The sequence below is a fragment of the Aspergillus clavatus genome, genomic scaffold, assembly GCF_000002715.2.
Source record: "Aspergillus clavatus NRRL 1 1099423829795 genomic scaffold, whole genome shotgun sequence".
NCBI classification, from domain to species: Eukaryota; Fungi; Ascomycota; class Eurotiomycetes; order Eurotiales; family Aspergillaceae; genus Aspergillus; species Aspergillus clavatus.
In genome coordinates, this window is record NW_001517104.1 from 337,514 (window position 1) to 350,824 (window position 13,311).

Genomic DNA, 13,311 nt, shown 5'->3' on the forward strand with positions numbered 1-13,311 from the left:
CGATCAAAGAGCCCCTCCGACTTTCTCAACGATCCACATCGCAAGACGCACCTTCCACCCGACCCGCCTTTCAGTCCGCATAAGATCTTCGCGCGAGATCGCGTGGGAGTCTTTTTGCAGCCATTCGGTTTCCGCCCCCAGTTTCTGTTTCAGCTCCTGGTCATTGGTCACGACGAGCGCGCCAACTTCTAGATCCAGACTGTAGCTGCGCTTGGTGTAATTGCTGCTGCCGACGAACGTCATGCTGGGATGCTCTTCCTTTGGTAGTGTGATCCACAGTCCCTTGGCATGGTAGGTCCAGCCTTCTGGTTCACCAACTGTCCCGCGCCGCCACTCTTTAAGCTGAATGGAGTTGGTCCGCTGAGCCTCGGCGACTCTGTCAAGAAATCGGGCGGAAAGATGCGTGTACGCCGCAGGAAGCATCCCAGATATTCCCGGCGAGCCATAAAACCCATTGGCCCAAGGGGAAGCGGTGAGCACGGTGCCTCGTGTGGTGGACGCGGTGTGTGACGTGGAAGTGCTTGCTATGAGAAGGGAGGAAAGGACGGGATGGATGTTGAAGTAGCCGGCAGTGAAGAGCCAGCGAGCGCCAGAGAAGGCGGGAGAGCTGGAGAGTAGACGTAGGATCGCGGTGACCGCTGGAAATTCGGTGGAGGTATCTGGGCTCAATAACGGCGTGAATTGGGCTACAGGGTACACAAATGTTTGACTTGACGTATTCGATTCAAGCGCTGGTTTGGACGCGGAGGTTTGGATGAGAGGAGATAGAACGAGTGCAGAAGAAGAGATGAATTCCTCGGGATCATCTAGAGGACAAGGTGCCGCGTTCGAATTCGGCCAATCTAACAGGTATCCTGAAGCGTTGTGTGCATCTGGGAGGACATGATAGCTGAGACTGCATACAGCATGATGGATCCCAGCATAGTAATCGGCGAGCTCCTTGCTTTGAAAGACGTGATACCTATCAAGCCGATTGGTGAAATAATCCTCAGAGAGGTTCGCTCTGTAGTATCTTAGCGTTAGCACATAGCCAGGCAACCATGAACAATACATCGTACCCAGAAAGTATAATTTCGTCATCAAAGCCATAGAGCTTCATGTGCTGAAGACCCCAGCCTTCGTTTATCCTTCGGGGTATCCATTTCTTTTTGAGCCCTGTCAAGTTCGGCGTGTGAAACATCCGTATTTCCACTCTCTCCGGCCCATGTTCAGCAACCAATGACGCTAGGAGCGAAGCGCAAGATGGGTTCGGCGTCTCTCTGGTTCCTCTTAATGCGTCGGTCAGGATGGACACTTTAAGCTCCGGGTTGTCACGAAGGGCCTGATTCAGGGTCTCAATAAGCTCATGCTCTGCCTTGCCGATGTATAATGTAGACAGATAGACGCGTCTTTTGGCTTTCCGTATCTTGTCCTATACCACTGTTTGTTAGTTCAAGATGGGCTTGACTGTTTTCTTGATTCCACCCTTACCTTTAGAGTGTTATAGAACGTAGAGGGGGAGTCCAGGATAGTGATCTTGGAAGCCGGAACCTCAAAACGAGGCGCAACACGATCCAGCTCCACCGTAATTGTCCCCAACGGCGACGCTGTAGAGGGCGCAATTGTGTTGGCGCTTGTTGTATAGGCGGAGAATTTGCGGTCATAGAGCTTTCTCCGAGCAAGCGGCCTGCGCCCGGCGCACCGCAGAGCATTGCCCCCAATACGTTGAAACATCTTGCTGGGTTGGACCTGCCGGAGCGCTGACGAAGACCAGCGCAGATTCACTTGAATGTCAATTGATGCCAACGCGATCTCGCAGCATGAATTCGAAATGCTCAAACGCATCTTTGGCAGTCCGAGATACTGAAGACCAAACATTGCAAACATGATCTGCGCTAGGCCGCATTGGGACTCTCTTCCACCTCCGTTGTGACGGACTGCCCGCTTTCCTGTTGAACCTCGCCATTGAAGATTGCCGACGAGCTCATCGCTGTACATCGCCCAAGATGTCGACTATACTTCGTACGCTGCGCAATCTGCGGCAGATTGGACTCAAGGTTGGTTCTCGGGTCGGATTCGGCGTGTCCCAGAAGCCCTATACTAACCTTTGCACCTTGACAGGAATATGGACACCAGATGCAGGTACGTCAACCGGAATGGGTGGAGGGGGTTTATGAGCAGACAGGCTGTCTATATGGATGATCACTTACTTTTTGTGCCTTCCTCCTTTGCGACGAATAGTATATGGGTACGATTGGCCCGACTCCGAGTGACCGCAACAAGCGACTGACGCAGGCACAATTACAGGTGATACCAAAGCTGGTACCTTGATTGCTACCGACCGCTATGGCAACAAGTACTACGAGAACATGGAGGAGCTCCCTCGTGAGTCGCTCTGTACAGGCATCAATGAGTAACGAGCTGTTGTTGACCGCTAGTCACAGTCCGCACACGATGGGTTGACTACAAGGAGAAGGAGTATGACCCTTCGCAGATCGAGCCCGGATGGTGAGATTTTCCCCAATCATATCCTGGGATTTATTCCGGGGTTGAAGGAGTCGCTAAAATCTTCGGTTAAGGCACGCTTGGCTGTCCTACTTGGTGGATGTGCCTCCCACCCAGGACAAGATTTTGCAGCTCGGTGTTCGCGCTTGGGAATTGCCCGAGCACAGGCCCAACCCGACTCTCAGCCGTGCTGCCTACAAGCCCTACTCGACGTGAGTCTTTCCTGTTGTTGTTTCCCTCATACTCCGTCACTTGTTGTGTCGAGACGGACTTTTCCTAACGAGTAATCACTGACCCCTAATGTTGCTCAGCGTTCGGCCCAAGTACTCGGCTTGGACTCCTGTTGCTGCTCCCCGGTAGATGATTTTTCATGGACTGATCGAAGAGGGAAGCTGGGCATCGATGCAAGCTTCGTTTGGTTTCTTTGACCCTCCAGGCGTTAGACCTGTGCCAGGAGATGTGTAAATAAAGATGTTTTATTGCGCGTTCAGTTTTATGGAAAGGATTCAAAAATTAAAGTTCCTGTCTCTCGCCTGCCAGACAAAAGCTATATATATCTATAATTATGAACAAGAGGATATCATAGAGGTATCATTGTAGCCAAGACAGGAATATCACAGAAAATGGCTCTTTGGAAGGTTCAGATGCAGTACGGAGTGAGCAAGACGGAGATTTCATCACCTCACAGGACATATCTGCCAGAACCTATGTTTGACCAATGCCGAATCGGCCGTCGGTCTTCGAGTTCGATGCACCACCATAGAACATCCTTCAACTTCTCAATTTCACCACTGGCTTCATGGGCGCGCGAGAGCGCATACCAAGCCTCGGAGCTATCCCATGCTGTGCCACGCTTCGTTAAGGCCGATAAAAGCATATAGGCTCGGTCTCGAGCAGCGATGCGGTTGAGCAGCTTGGGTTCATCCTCCTTGGGTCCAGTGGCAGACGCCTGCACATCTGGCTGCGTAGTCCCTGCCGCGTTGGCGTCCTTGTTTTGATCTTGCGTCGTGGAGGGCTTAGATTTTTGAGGTGGCTCCCCGGGTAGATGTAGAGCGGACATCTCAGCACGGAGGTCATCTGCGTCTGGTGGATCTACTGTCATCTTCTTGTCCCAGATGTCGAGCAGCAGGTTCGCCAAGTAGACGGTCGCTTTCGGGTGGTCTAGATCACGGACCAAAGCCTCCTCAAAAAGCTCCAATGCCTCATGCGGCCGCGATTGAGCTAGTGCCAAGAGACCTTGTTCTGTGTGAAGATCGGCCCATAACTCTTCCGAGCTCTTTGCTGCAGCCCATCCACGGGTTCTAAATGCTCTTGCCGAGGATTCTTGTGCTGCAACAAGAGCCTCTACCCGATCAACATGTTTGGCTGCCTCCTCACAAGCCTCGTGCGCATCCTCAAACAAGGAGGCTCTGCGATAGAGTCCCGCAATCAAAAGCCAGACTTTGACAAGAATGGCGAGGGCGTTTTTCTGAGCCTGGACGGGCGGGAACTTGGTGATCGCTCTCGTTGGCGAGTCAAACCGATACGGCAACCGAACATCTTGCTCTGGCGGCTGCCTTGAGTGACCTGCTGGAGGGGGGATCTCTTTCTGATCCATGTTGTGGGCGACAGGCCGAAGCGGCTGCTTCGCGCTCTGCGGTTGGTCTGCGGTACGAGAGACCGCAAGCCCGGCTGCACCTGGAGGAAGATCTTCTCCGCTACCCGACTGTTGTGGTGTTCTAGAACCGTTGGTGCCCATGCCAATTCCATTGACCGGATCTTCAGAGCCATTCATGTAGGTTGAACGTTGGTCCTCTGGCTTTTTGAGTGTACCGCTGCGCTTGCGCAATTTGTGCCTTGTTGAATCGGATCTACCAAGAGTCTCTGGGTTTTCGGCAATTCCATTGTGCTCGTCTGTAACTTGGATGGCAGGTGCAAAGTCCGTGCTAAGCACATGGTCGTGGTGAATTGAGGAGCTGGTACTGACGGGCTTATTGTCATTGACAGCCTCGACTCTTCGATCGGTAGCTCGAGATGCTTTGTTTCGACCAAAAATACTACCCCGTAAGCTCTTGACTGTCCCAGCCGAGCTTTTTGGAGGAACAAGATGCTCTGGCTTGCGATCCTTGTTTTCATTAGGTTGAAAGTCTATATCCTGGAAGAGTGTTGCGAACAGGCTGAGCAGCTGATCGCTGTGATTCACAGCAGCCTCCGCACCCTCTTGCAGCTCGATGAATGCCAGTTGGGTCATGCGAGTCTCGATAATGCGTTCTTTCTCCCGGGCTCGCAGCTGATTGATCAAAGCATGTCTAAACTCAATCGCGTTCAACATGTCTCGAGAACCTTGTTGCTGCCCACCGTTGGCTAGTGAGGTAACAGGGCTCGGAAATTGTTCAAATGCCGCTTCGCAGGAACGCTCGGCAATATCGTAGTCTCTCTTTGCGCTTAGGAGAAGCGCAAGTAAGTGCCAAAGAGGCACAAGGTCCCGCTCTCTAGTCAAATCTGACTGAGCGTTCTGAGTGTGAGAATTGGAGGACAGTGCTACCTTCACATAATCGATAGCACCATCCAGATCCCGGTTCTCCGCCAGCAAAAGCGCGAGTGTATATAGTGATGAATAGTTGAACTCATCACCAAGCTCCGGGGCAATGCTCCTTTCTAAACTTTCAATTGCCTCAGCACGAAGGTCATCGCGATCTTCGCTGATCGGTGTCCAGCTCGCCCAATTGGCGAGCCCTGTGCCAATAGCTTTGTATGCAGTGGCAATTACCCTAGGCGATACGACCTGTGAGTTGTTCTGATCTGGTATGACAAGTATCCTCCCCTCCTCTTCATCGCCCTCAAACTGCACATGCTTGTCAACGAATCTTTTCAGAAGCGTGACCAGGTCGTTTGCCTTTCTCGCCTCGTCCTCTGAGCCAAAACAAACTAGCATAGTGACGCCTTCTGCAAGAGTCTGAATTAAATGCTCATCGCTTTCTAGCTCACCATATTGAGCAGCTTTCTCTGCTCTTTCCTTGGCACCCACAACAATCTCAACGTATGAGTCCAGAGCTTTCACTGCAAGGTCGAAGTCTGTCAACGCCGAGTGGACATGAAACAAACGACGAAGGATCAAGTGAGAGTGATATGTTTTCGCAGCAGCACGATAGAGAATCTAGAGGATTAATTGTCAATAATGCGTCGGACGGTATCGAGTCTCTCGAGAAAGCACTTACATCAAGAACACTCCGGCCTAGAGCATTTTGACCACCTTCTCCAAGCTCCTCGTCGCTCCAGCTCGGGCCACAGAGAATTTGCCAATTCCGAATTACTTGTTCAACCCAGCTTTCGACCTCTGAGTTCGAGCTGTTCGCCGTAGGGAATTTCAATTCGCGCATAAGCTGCGTTTCATAGATTCCTTCCACGCGCCTAAATTCGCTGGCAAGTTGGGGCCGGTCAGGGCCGCTTGACTGAGGAACATACAGCAGCCCATGTTGAAGAATGGCCGTCAGCAAATCGTAATATGATTTCCAGATCGACGCTTGGGTAGCGAGCTCGTCGGGACCCTCTGCATGCAAGGCCTGCGAGGATGATTGCTGGCTAACGTACGGATGCGCGGACCATAGTCTGCATAGTTTGAGGGCGGTTTTAATGACTTCATCATCGACGAGTGGGACACCTTTGCTCGCCTCATCGCTCGCGATTGATGCAGCTTTCCCCAGTACTTTCTCGGACCAGTACAAAAACTGAGAGCATTTCGAGGAGAGAGATGCGCTATGGCTACTGAGCCATGGTGTAAGTGTGTTCAGTATAACCAATCCATCATGGGGTGTAGAAAGCGTCGCCTGCGCAGCTCCTGCTTCGAGTCAACAACAGAAGTGGGTATCATTGAACTCAAGTACTGCACTCACCTTTGATATAGCAGCCCTTGACCAGACAGACCTCCGTCCACGGGGAGATATGCTCTCCCAGTTTGTTTGCTACTTTTCCAAAATCCTTTGGCAGATGGGCTGCAGCCAAACCCGGCTCGTTGAGTGACCAATGTAGCCATCCAAGGCAGACTTGTGTTTGGAATAGTTCTTCCGGTGTCCCATCTTCATTCTCAATAGTAGACAGCAACGAAGGAATCAATTCAGTTAGGGTAGACGAGGAGCTGAACGAGGACTGAGCCGTCGACGGCCGTTTTTGACTGTATGCGGCGATTTGAGACTCTGCGGAGGCGATTTGGAGGAAGACTATCATAAAAGAACATTAGCCCAGTTCCTCGAAACTAGAGGAACAACAAGGGGAACGTGATCATACCTGTCTTTTGAGGCGCATGTTTGGTCACCTTCCGAATAAGTTCAGGAACCTCCTCCCATTTATTCTGACATCGCGCATTGTCGAGGACAGCGATATAGCGCTGCCCCTTCTCAGAATCTTTACCCTATACTAGCTGTCAACGAATTGGTCGATACTTTCAGTCTGCGTAGTCCCTTTGATGTGGGGAGGGGGAACACGTTGCCCTGCTTTTGAGACGGACAGGATATCAACAAAAAGACAACACTCACAGTCATGGTTGGGAAATGCCTGAGGCGGGAACACGGCGACGATATGTGGGGAGGGCAGTCAAAAAATCATCCATTATCCATTTGCCCACCCCCAAGGAATATAAGAAATGAGGATTCTCGCCAGGATTATTTGCAACTGGGCCAATCGATGGAGATCATCATCATCGGCCAGGGGAGGCTTAGACGTAACTTACGGGCGTACCGTACCGTCACGTACCGAGGCATCATGTGGCCCAAGCTTTTCCGCCTCAACTTTTTTTTTTTTTTTTTTTCTTTTAATATTATTTCCTTATCTTCTTTTCCGCTTCAATAACTGACCAAAGTTGATCGCTGCGGCTCGGAGCTTTAGCTGATCGGAGTCGCAATGGCTTCTACTTCTCTTCGTGCGGTGACACACCGCTTGACGACTACACCAGTTGATCAATTGCCCCAGATCGCATCGTTTCTTGCGACATCATTGAGCGATTGCGGGGAGCTCCTCTCTACGACACAGAACCAGAAGACGGGCAAGTCTGAGTCTGACAATGCTGTGCAGATTCATAAGCTCAAGACTCGCCTCGCCAGTTTGCTTCAGGACAGGAGCATTGAGGGCCGGTGGACTGCAGTCGTGCTGGTCAAGGCGACGGTGGAAGCTGGACAATGGGAGGTTCTTCGTGGATGCGAACCACTCGTGCGCAGCCTCATTGCGATTCTGAATGTAGGTTCTTGATGATGAATATTTCATCTCGGTCAATCACTGACTTCGTTGGATAGAAATCAGATCCTGTTTCTACGAAGAAAATGAGCATCATCACCTTGACCCGGATCTTTCATCTTACCTACCAGTACCCTACCCTCGTAAGGGAGATCACGACCCCTTCCCTACCAGGGTTCATTACGTCGTCCTTGAACCTCATCTCGGTTAAGCCATCATCCGAACCCATCAGAAAGTTGAAGCCGAACACCCCGTTCTTGGAGATCGTCCTGAGCGCCTTTTTGGAGCTAATTGCAAGACACCCCACGATCTTCCGCCCATTCTCCGCTCAGCTACACAGCCTTCTCCAGGCGATTATTGGCGCAACGGCTCCGACGTTCTCTGGCTCGGTTTTGGACCTGGCGGAACAGCTGTTCATTGCCCTTCACAATTGCGCCCCGAAAAATACCCACGCAGAAGAATGGAAGAATGCTAGCCGGATGGTCATTGCTTCTATCCATAGGACCGCAGATTACGTCTTCAGAGGTGTTGTGGAACAGTGGGAGTCTGTCGATGCGAGTGTGAGACAGGCCGGCCAATCTCAGGATTACAGCCGGGTGGTGGCCGATGCGGGACCAGATTCGCTGGGACTTGCCGGTTGGGAGGGCATTCATGCTGGCGTGGAACGATTGACAGTTCTCTTGCGCTTACTATCTCGCATATTGGCTGCACCCACGGCCTCAACCGTAACGATCCCTCTGGGGTCGATCCTCGATCTGACCTCGCGGCTGAATTCGACCACTGTGCCAGCTCCCGGTGCGGATGTCCCTGTCAATCTCCAAATTAGCCGAGAGGAGAGAGATGGTCTCTGGGCCGAGCTCCCTCGCATCCACGCCGTGGGCATGGAACTTCTTCTCTCTGTCGTCAATGCCCTTGAAACTGGCGTCGTTTCGGTCGGACAGACCATTCTTGAACAGACGCTGTGGGTATACCGGGCAGAGAAATTCAACAAGGAGATCCGCAACTCTGTATATGACCTTCTCCATGCATTGCTACCTCTAGTGGGCCCTTCAACAACAAAGAAGAATGTGTCGTCCTTGACCGACATCATCCGATCTTGCTGCTATGACCTGCTTCCGCCAGCTGGTGATTCGAACGCATCCAGTGCACCTTCGTCCGATTCCAAGGGCAAGTCAAAGACGAACCAAGCCACAGTGAACGCCGACTCGTTCTTGAACCCGACTTCCAAAAACCGGCAGGTCCAGTCCTCGGCTTCTTTCGACGGATTGAAACAATCTGCGTCGGACTTTCTCCCCGTCGTTCTCAATTTTGTGCCGACCCACTTCCTGACTACCTCTCTGCGTGCCGAGATCGATCGGACCGCTATCCTCACCTCGGACAAGAACGCAATGCTCGCCAGCGTTCTCAACCCCGTTCCGGCCTTGAAGGGTCGTGGCGTGGGGTCCAGCATCATACCGTTCCTGGTTCAGGGCTACGCCGCCGAGATGGAGGTCGAGACCCTTATCCGGCCCAGGATGCCTGTTTTGATGAATGCTCCCCATGTCAACGGGTACGGAAGCATAGTCGACGACGAGGACGAAGAGCAGGACGAGCACCAGGCTGTTCCTGTGCAGCACGGGAACGCCGAGCTAACCGGATTCCTCAAAGCGACGGCTACCCCTATCTTGCCCAGCAACACCGCTCCTACAGACTCGGGCAGGAAATCTCCCACAGCCTTGAACAAGCGGGGTCTTCCCGAAGAAACCAAGCCTTCTCCGTCCACAGTGCCCACATCCAAGCTGACCGGCTCGCGAACCGTGGACGTCCAGGCTAAGAAGGCCCGTCTCGACACGGACACGGTTTCCGCCCAGCCCTCCCTCGGCAGGGCTTCCCCGGATTCCTCCACGGTCACGGCTACCTCGGCGCCGATGCCGATGAGCGCCATCCAGACGTCTACGGGAGTAGCGGATGTATCCATGTCTGGGACATCAACGGCGCAGACAGGTGCAACGGCCGTGGCAGCCAGCGAGGATGAGAGTGACGATGAGATCCCGGCGTTGAACATGGAGTCGGATACCGACGACGAGGACGAGGAGATGGATGACTGAAGGACAGGAAATACTCCACCCGTACCTCTATATAGAATAAATCGCTTGGAGAAGTCTCCCTATATCAACGTAAATACCATCGCGCTGGGTGGCTTACAGCCATGCCCCATAACCCATGTCATATGCATCTATATATCTATATCTCTATCTCTATCTCTTTCTGCAATTACCCAATCCCTATCCGCTCAGAACACTCTCACCCCCCTTTCCCAATAGCCCCCTCCCTCCCACCTTGTAAACCACCGATCCCGCCAACACCACCACCCGTCGCCCTCGGCGCCGAACCCCAATCCCCGCAGCGGACTAACCGGCAACGGCTCCGTCAACCACAAGCCGCCCCTGGCAAAATCATCCGCAATCAACCCGCCCGAGAAGAGCAACCACGCAAACACAAACGCGGCATTCGCGGCGCGGCCCGTGCGGCGCGAGCAGCGCCCGCGGGCGACGAGGCGCACCCACCCGGTCTGCAGCAAGACGCCGACCGCCTGGAGGAGGAAGAAGAGGAACGGGCCGGTGAGCGGCGTCGTGTGCGCGAACTGGGTGTAGCTCCCGCAGGCATGGATGAGGCCGCTCAGCGAGAAGGCGACGAGGGTCATGGCGACGCGGCGGGTGGTGGTCTGCGCGGCGAGGGGGCGAGGGAGCAGCGCGAGCAGCCAGTGCGCGGTGGAGGTGAAGCCAAAGCGGAAGAGTTGGTGCCACCACTGGCTCCAGCAGCCGGCGAGGCCGGAGTCGAGGATCGGGGCCCGAAAGGGGCCGAAGGCGGGGGAGTAGAGCCAGGGGGCGTCGAGGGGGGCGCGGGTGAGGGCGCGTGAGGCGTTGGGGAAGGCGAGCGAGAGGCCCAGGAAGACCAGGGGGTTGAGCGCGTTGACGAAGCTTAGGGCGGCGAAGACGCCGAAGGCGCTTAGGAGGAGGCGGTAGAAGCGCGTGATGAGGGCGGCGGCGGGGAGGTGGGTGACGGGGGACGGTAGGATAGAGGCGGGCGGGTCTATGCCCCAGAAGTACGGATCGTACATCATCAGGACCTTGAGCAGGTCCAGGAACAGGTAGTGCTTGACGAAGGTGACGAAGGCCATGTGTAGACGCGCGCGAGGACCGGGCCACGAAACAGTTCCGTCGCGTTTCTCTTTGGCTTGACGAGCAGACCGTCCATTCTTCGTGGTCTGCTGCGCTTGCAGGGAGGCTGGTAACGGATCCAAAGTCGATATGCGCCAGCTCCATTCCGGGCCGCGCATGTTGAAGAGTAGACCAAGCGCCCAATTGAGTCGGTGCCGGAGGGCGTGAGGATAGGGCTGCCAGATCAGGGTTTCCGAGCCCAGCCGCGACGCATCTTGCTTCGCTTTGGCCACGCAGCCGTTCGACCCTTCGTCGCCACACCGCGTGGGATTTCCGTTCTCTGCGCCCTGCGCTTTGATCGGATGAGAAGGATCCGACGAAGACCTCTCGATGCGCTTGAAATCTCTCTCCGCGTCATTGAAGACCAGGATCGTTGCGCTCCAGATGGCCCACCAGGCTGTTACCAAGCCGCCCATGTACCCGTTACCCCCGAGCAGCGCGCGTCGATGCCGGATGACATCGACCGCGGTCCCGAGGATGAGGGCAGAGATGACAGGGCGGACATACCGCGATCCGCTCCGTCGCGAGATCAAAAGACCTGTTAGGGGCAGAGCGGTGAAGACAAGTAGATGCCAGAGATAGAAGGGCTTGTAGTCTCCTTGCTCTATGAGGTGTTCGAATTGACGCCGGTTGTTGAGGAGGACTTGGCGGTAAGAGCTAGGATGATCAGCCATGCGATCTCTGGGACACCGTCTTTTCGATAGATGTACTCCAGAGGCACAATCGAGAGTATACGATGGAATCGAGTCAAGTTATTCTAGTTTTTTTTTTATGCAATCTTCAAAGGTTGAACCGAGTTGGAGAGAGGATTCGAGGAGCCGACTGTGGAATGCAGGAGGAACACAAAAGCAGAAAGGCACAAAAGCAGCGAGGGAACGAAAAGAAAAGAAAAGAAAAGAAAAGAAAAGAAAAGAAAAGAAAAGAAAAGGATGAGGAAAAATGGAATGCAAAGGATTCTGCTGTAACTACTACCAGACTCTTCACATATCAGATCTAAGAGATATACGATAGATAGATAGATAGATACTCTTCATGCAAGACGTGCTCAAGAGTTGAGATCGGATCATTGTCATAGAATACAAGACTGCCAAGAATGGCCACAGCTCAGCGTCATTTTGTGTCAGCTTTCTCTCATTCCATCCATCGAACCTGGCTCATCTTCTCTTTCAGGATCCTCCACGAGAATGGCGACGTACCTGACTATCCCAACCGGGTGACTCCATATAGCGTTTTTTGATCCGAGTACACACAGTACACACTGACCTGTCCGAATAGCAAGGAAGGTTTATCGTGCAGTGACGACCGTTGCGCCCATGGAGGAATCCAGCAGTCATCCTATATGGACTGGACTGCTAGGATAATGTACATATATATAAATACATATATAATCTATGTGAAGATAGAACACTTAGCTTAGCCTTACCACTACAGTCTACACTCTACAGAGTATGCTAGTCGGCATCAGCACTATTTTAGTGCTGACTCCTCCTCCAACCTCCGAACAGCCAGTGTTGGTCTCATTTTCATCACACTCACAATGAATCATCCCATCAATCATCATCAATCATCTAACTAGATCGTGTCAGACTAGGCCTCTACTGCATAAGCAGACTCTTTTCCTCCCTTCTATCTACAATACACACAAATTCATCATCCAGCCCGTTACCAAGCTAATGAAAGTCCCACAAAAGGCAACGGTCCGTCTACCCACTCTCCAGTCTCCATCAGCATCCACATCAAAAGAGCGGAGAGACTCCACTGGATCTTATACATTGGAACGGCAATCAAAATGAAATGCCAAATCAAAGAACAATCTATCGAGCCATGATGTTGGTATGGGTGGATCGAGTATCGACATGGAAGCGTGCCTATGGACCGGCTTGAATCTCGTATAATTGTGGACTAACCACTACAGGGTCGGTTACGGAGTCTCGGAGTACTATTATTGACCTTTCTCTAACGAAGAATGGCGAGCTATGAAGACCCCGGTTGACCCTTATGCACCAAAATCCATTCATAACCTGAAAGCTCTCGGCTTGAATTGTTTGGGGTCAAACTCAAAGAGTGGACACCAGGGAGGAGACTGACATATCATGTCCAAACATAGCGATTCCACCAATTGCTGAGGCTCGTGCGTTGAACTACTGTGTATGTTGAGACTGGGAGAGACGTATGACTCTCACCACAACCAGCCTCGTGTCTGCCACGAGGATGGCGATTTCACTGGGCGTCGTTATGCCCGGCTATCCCCGTGTCGCTCGCTGTATCTGCGGCCCAATCTCCAGATGTCTTTATCGCATGGACGAATCTGGTCAAACCGTCAAACTAATGCCTGCAGTCTGGGACCCTCACGTCTCCCCGAGCGGGCTCTGCCGAAATGGTTCCAATGAATCGTCTGTTTTGAACCCCCAATCGCTGCAAG

General features: G+C 52.9%; 5 protein-coding genes across 5 annotated transcripts, besides 4 other annotated features; 2 read left to right on the top strand and 3 right to left on the bottom strand.

Annotated features, from left to right (window-relative positions):
• Positions 1–3: 3 nt before the first annotated feature.
• On the bottom strand, positions 4–1,866 carry ACLA_009860 (CDP-diacylglycerol--glycerol-3-phosphate 3-phosphatidyltransferase; the record flags this gene model as incomplete). Its single annotated transcript, XM_001273988.1, has 3 exons — positions 4–1,003; positions 1,059–1,411; positions 1,471–1,866. The coding sequence occupies 3 exons, from the start codon at positions 1,864–1,866 to the stop codon at positions 4–6; spliced, it is 1,749 nt and encodes a 582-aa protein (XP_001273989.1).
• Positions 1,867–1,985: 119 nt separating this feature from the next.
• On the top strand, positions 1,986–2,844 carry ACLA_009870 (complex I NDUFA12 subunit family protein; the record flags this gene model as incomplete). Its single annotated transcript, XM_001273989.1, has 5 exons — positions 1,986–2,121; positions 2,287–2,364; positions 2,424–2,487; positions 2,559–2,696; positions 2,796–2,844. The coding sequence occupies 5 exons, from the start codon at positions 1,986–1,988 to the stop codon at positions 2,842–2,844; spliced, it is 465 nt and encodes a 154-aa protein (XP_001273990.1).
• Positions 2,845–3,166: 322 nt separating this feature from the next.
• Positions 3,167–7,001, bottom strand: ACLA_009880 (putative filamentation protein (Rhf1); the record flags this gene model as incomplete). The annotated part of the gene is made up of 5 exons (XM_001273990.1): positions 3,167–5,620; positions 5,682–6,301; positions 6,357–6,680; positions 6,748–6,871; positions 6,996–7,001. 5 exons carry the CDS (start codon positions 6,999–7,001, stop codon positions 3,167–3,169), a joined length of 3,528 nt encoding a protein of 1,175 aa, XP_001273991.1.
• Positions 7,002–7,248: 247 nt separating this feature from the next.
• Positions 7,249–7,272: a microsatellite.
• An 87-nt stretch (positions 7,273–7,359) lies between these two features.
• On the top strand, positions 7,360–9,776 carry ACLA_009890 (RIX1/PELP1 family protein; the record flags this gene model as incomplete). The annotated part of the gene is made up of 2 exons (XM_001273991.1): positions 7,360–7,692; positions 7,749–9,776. The coding sequence occupies 2 exons, from the start codon at positions 7,360–7,362 to the stop codon at positions 9,774–9,776; spliced, it is 2,361 nt and encodes a 786-aa protein (XP_001273992.1).
• A 185-nt stretch (positions 9,777–9,961) lies between these two features.
• ACLA_009900 (wax synthase family protein) lies at positions 9,962–11,563 on the bottom strand (the record flags this gene model as incomplete). The annotated part of the gene is made up of 1 exon (XM_001273992.1): positions 9,962–11,563. The coding sequence occupies one exon, from the start codon at positions 11,561–11,563 to the stop codon at positions 9,962–9,964; it is 1,602 nt and encodes a 533-aa protein (XP_001273993.1).
• A 203-nt stretch (positions 11,564–11,766) lies between these two features.
• Positions 11,767–11,816: a microsatellite.
• Positions 11,767–11,817: a microsatellite.
• Positions 11,818–11,895: 78 nt separating this feature from the next.
• Positions 11,896–11,915: a microsatellite.
• Positions 11,916–13,311: the final 1,396 nt, after the last annotated feature.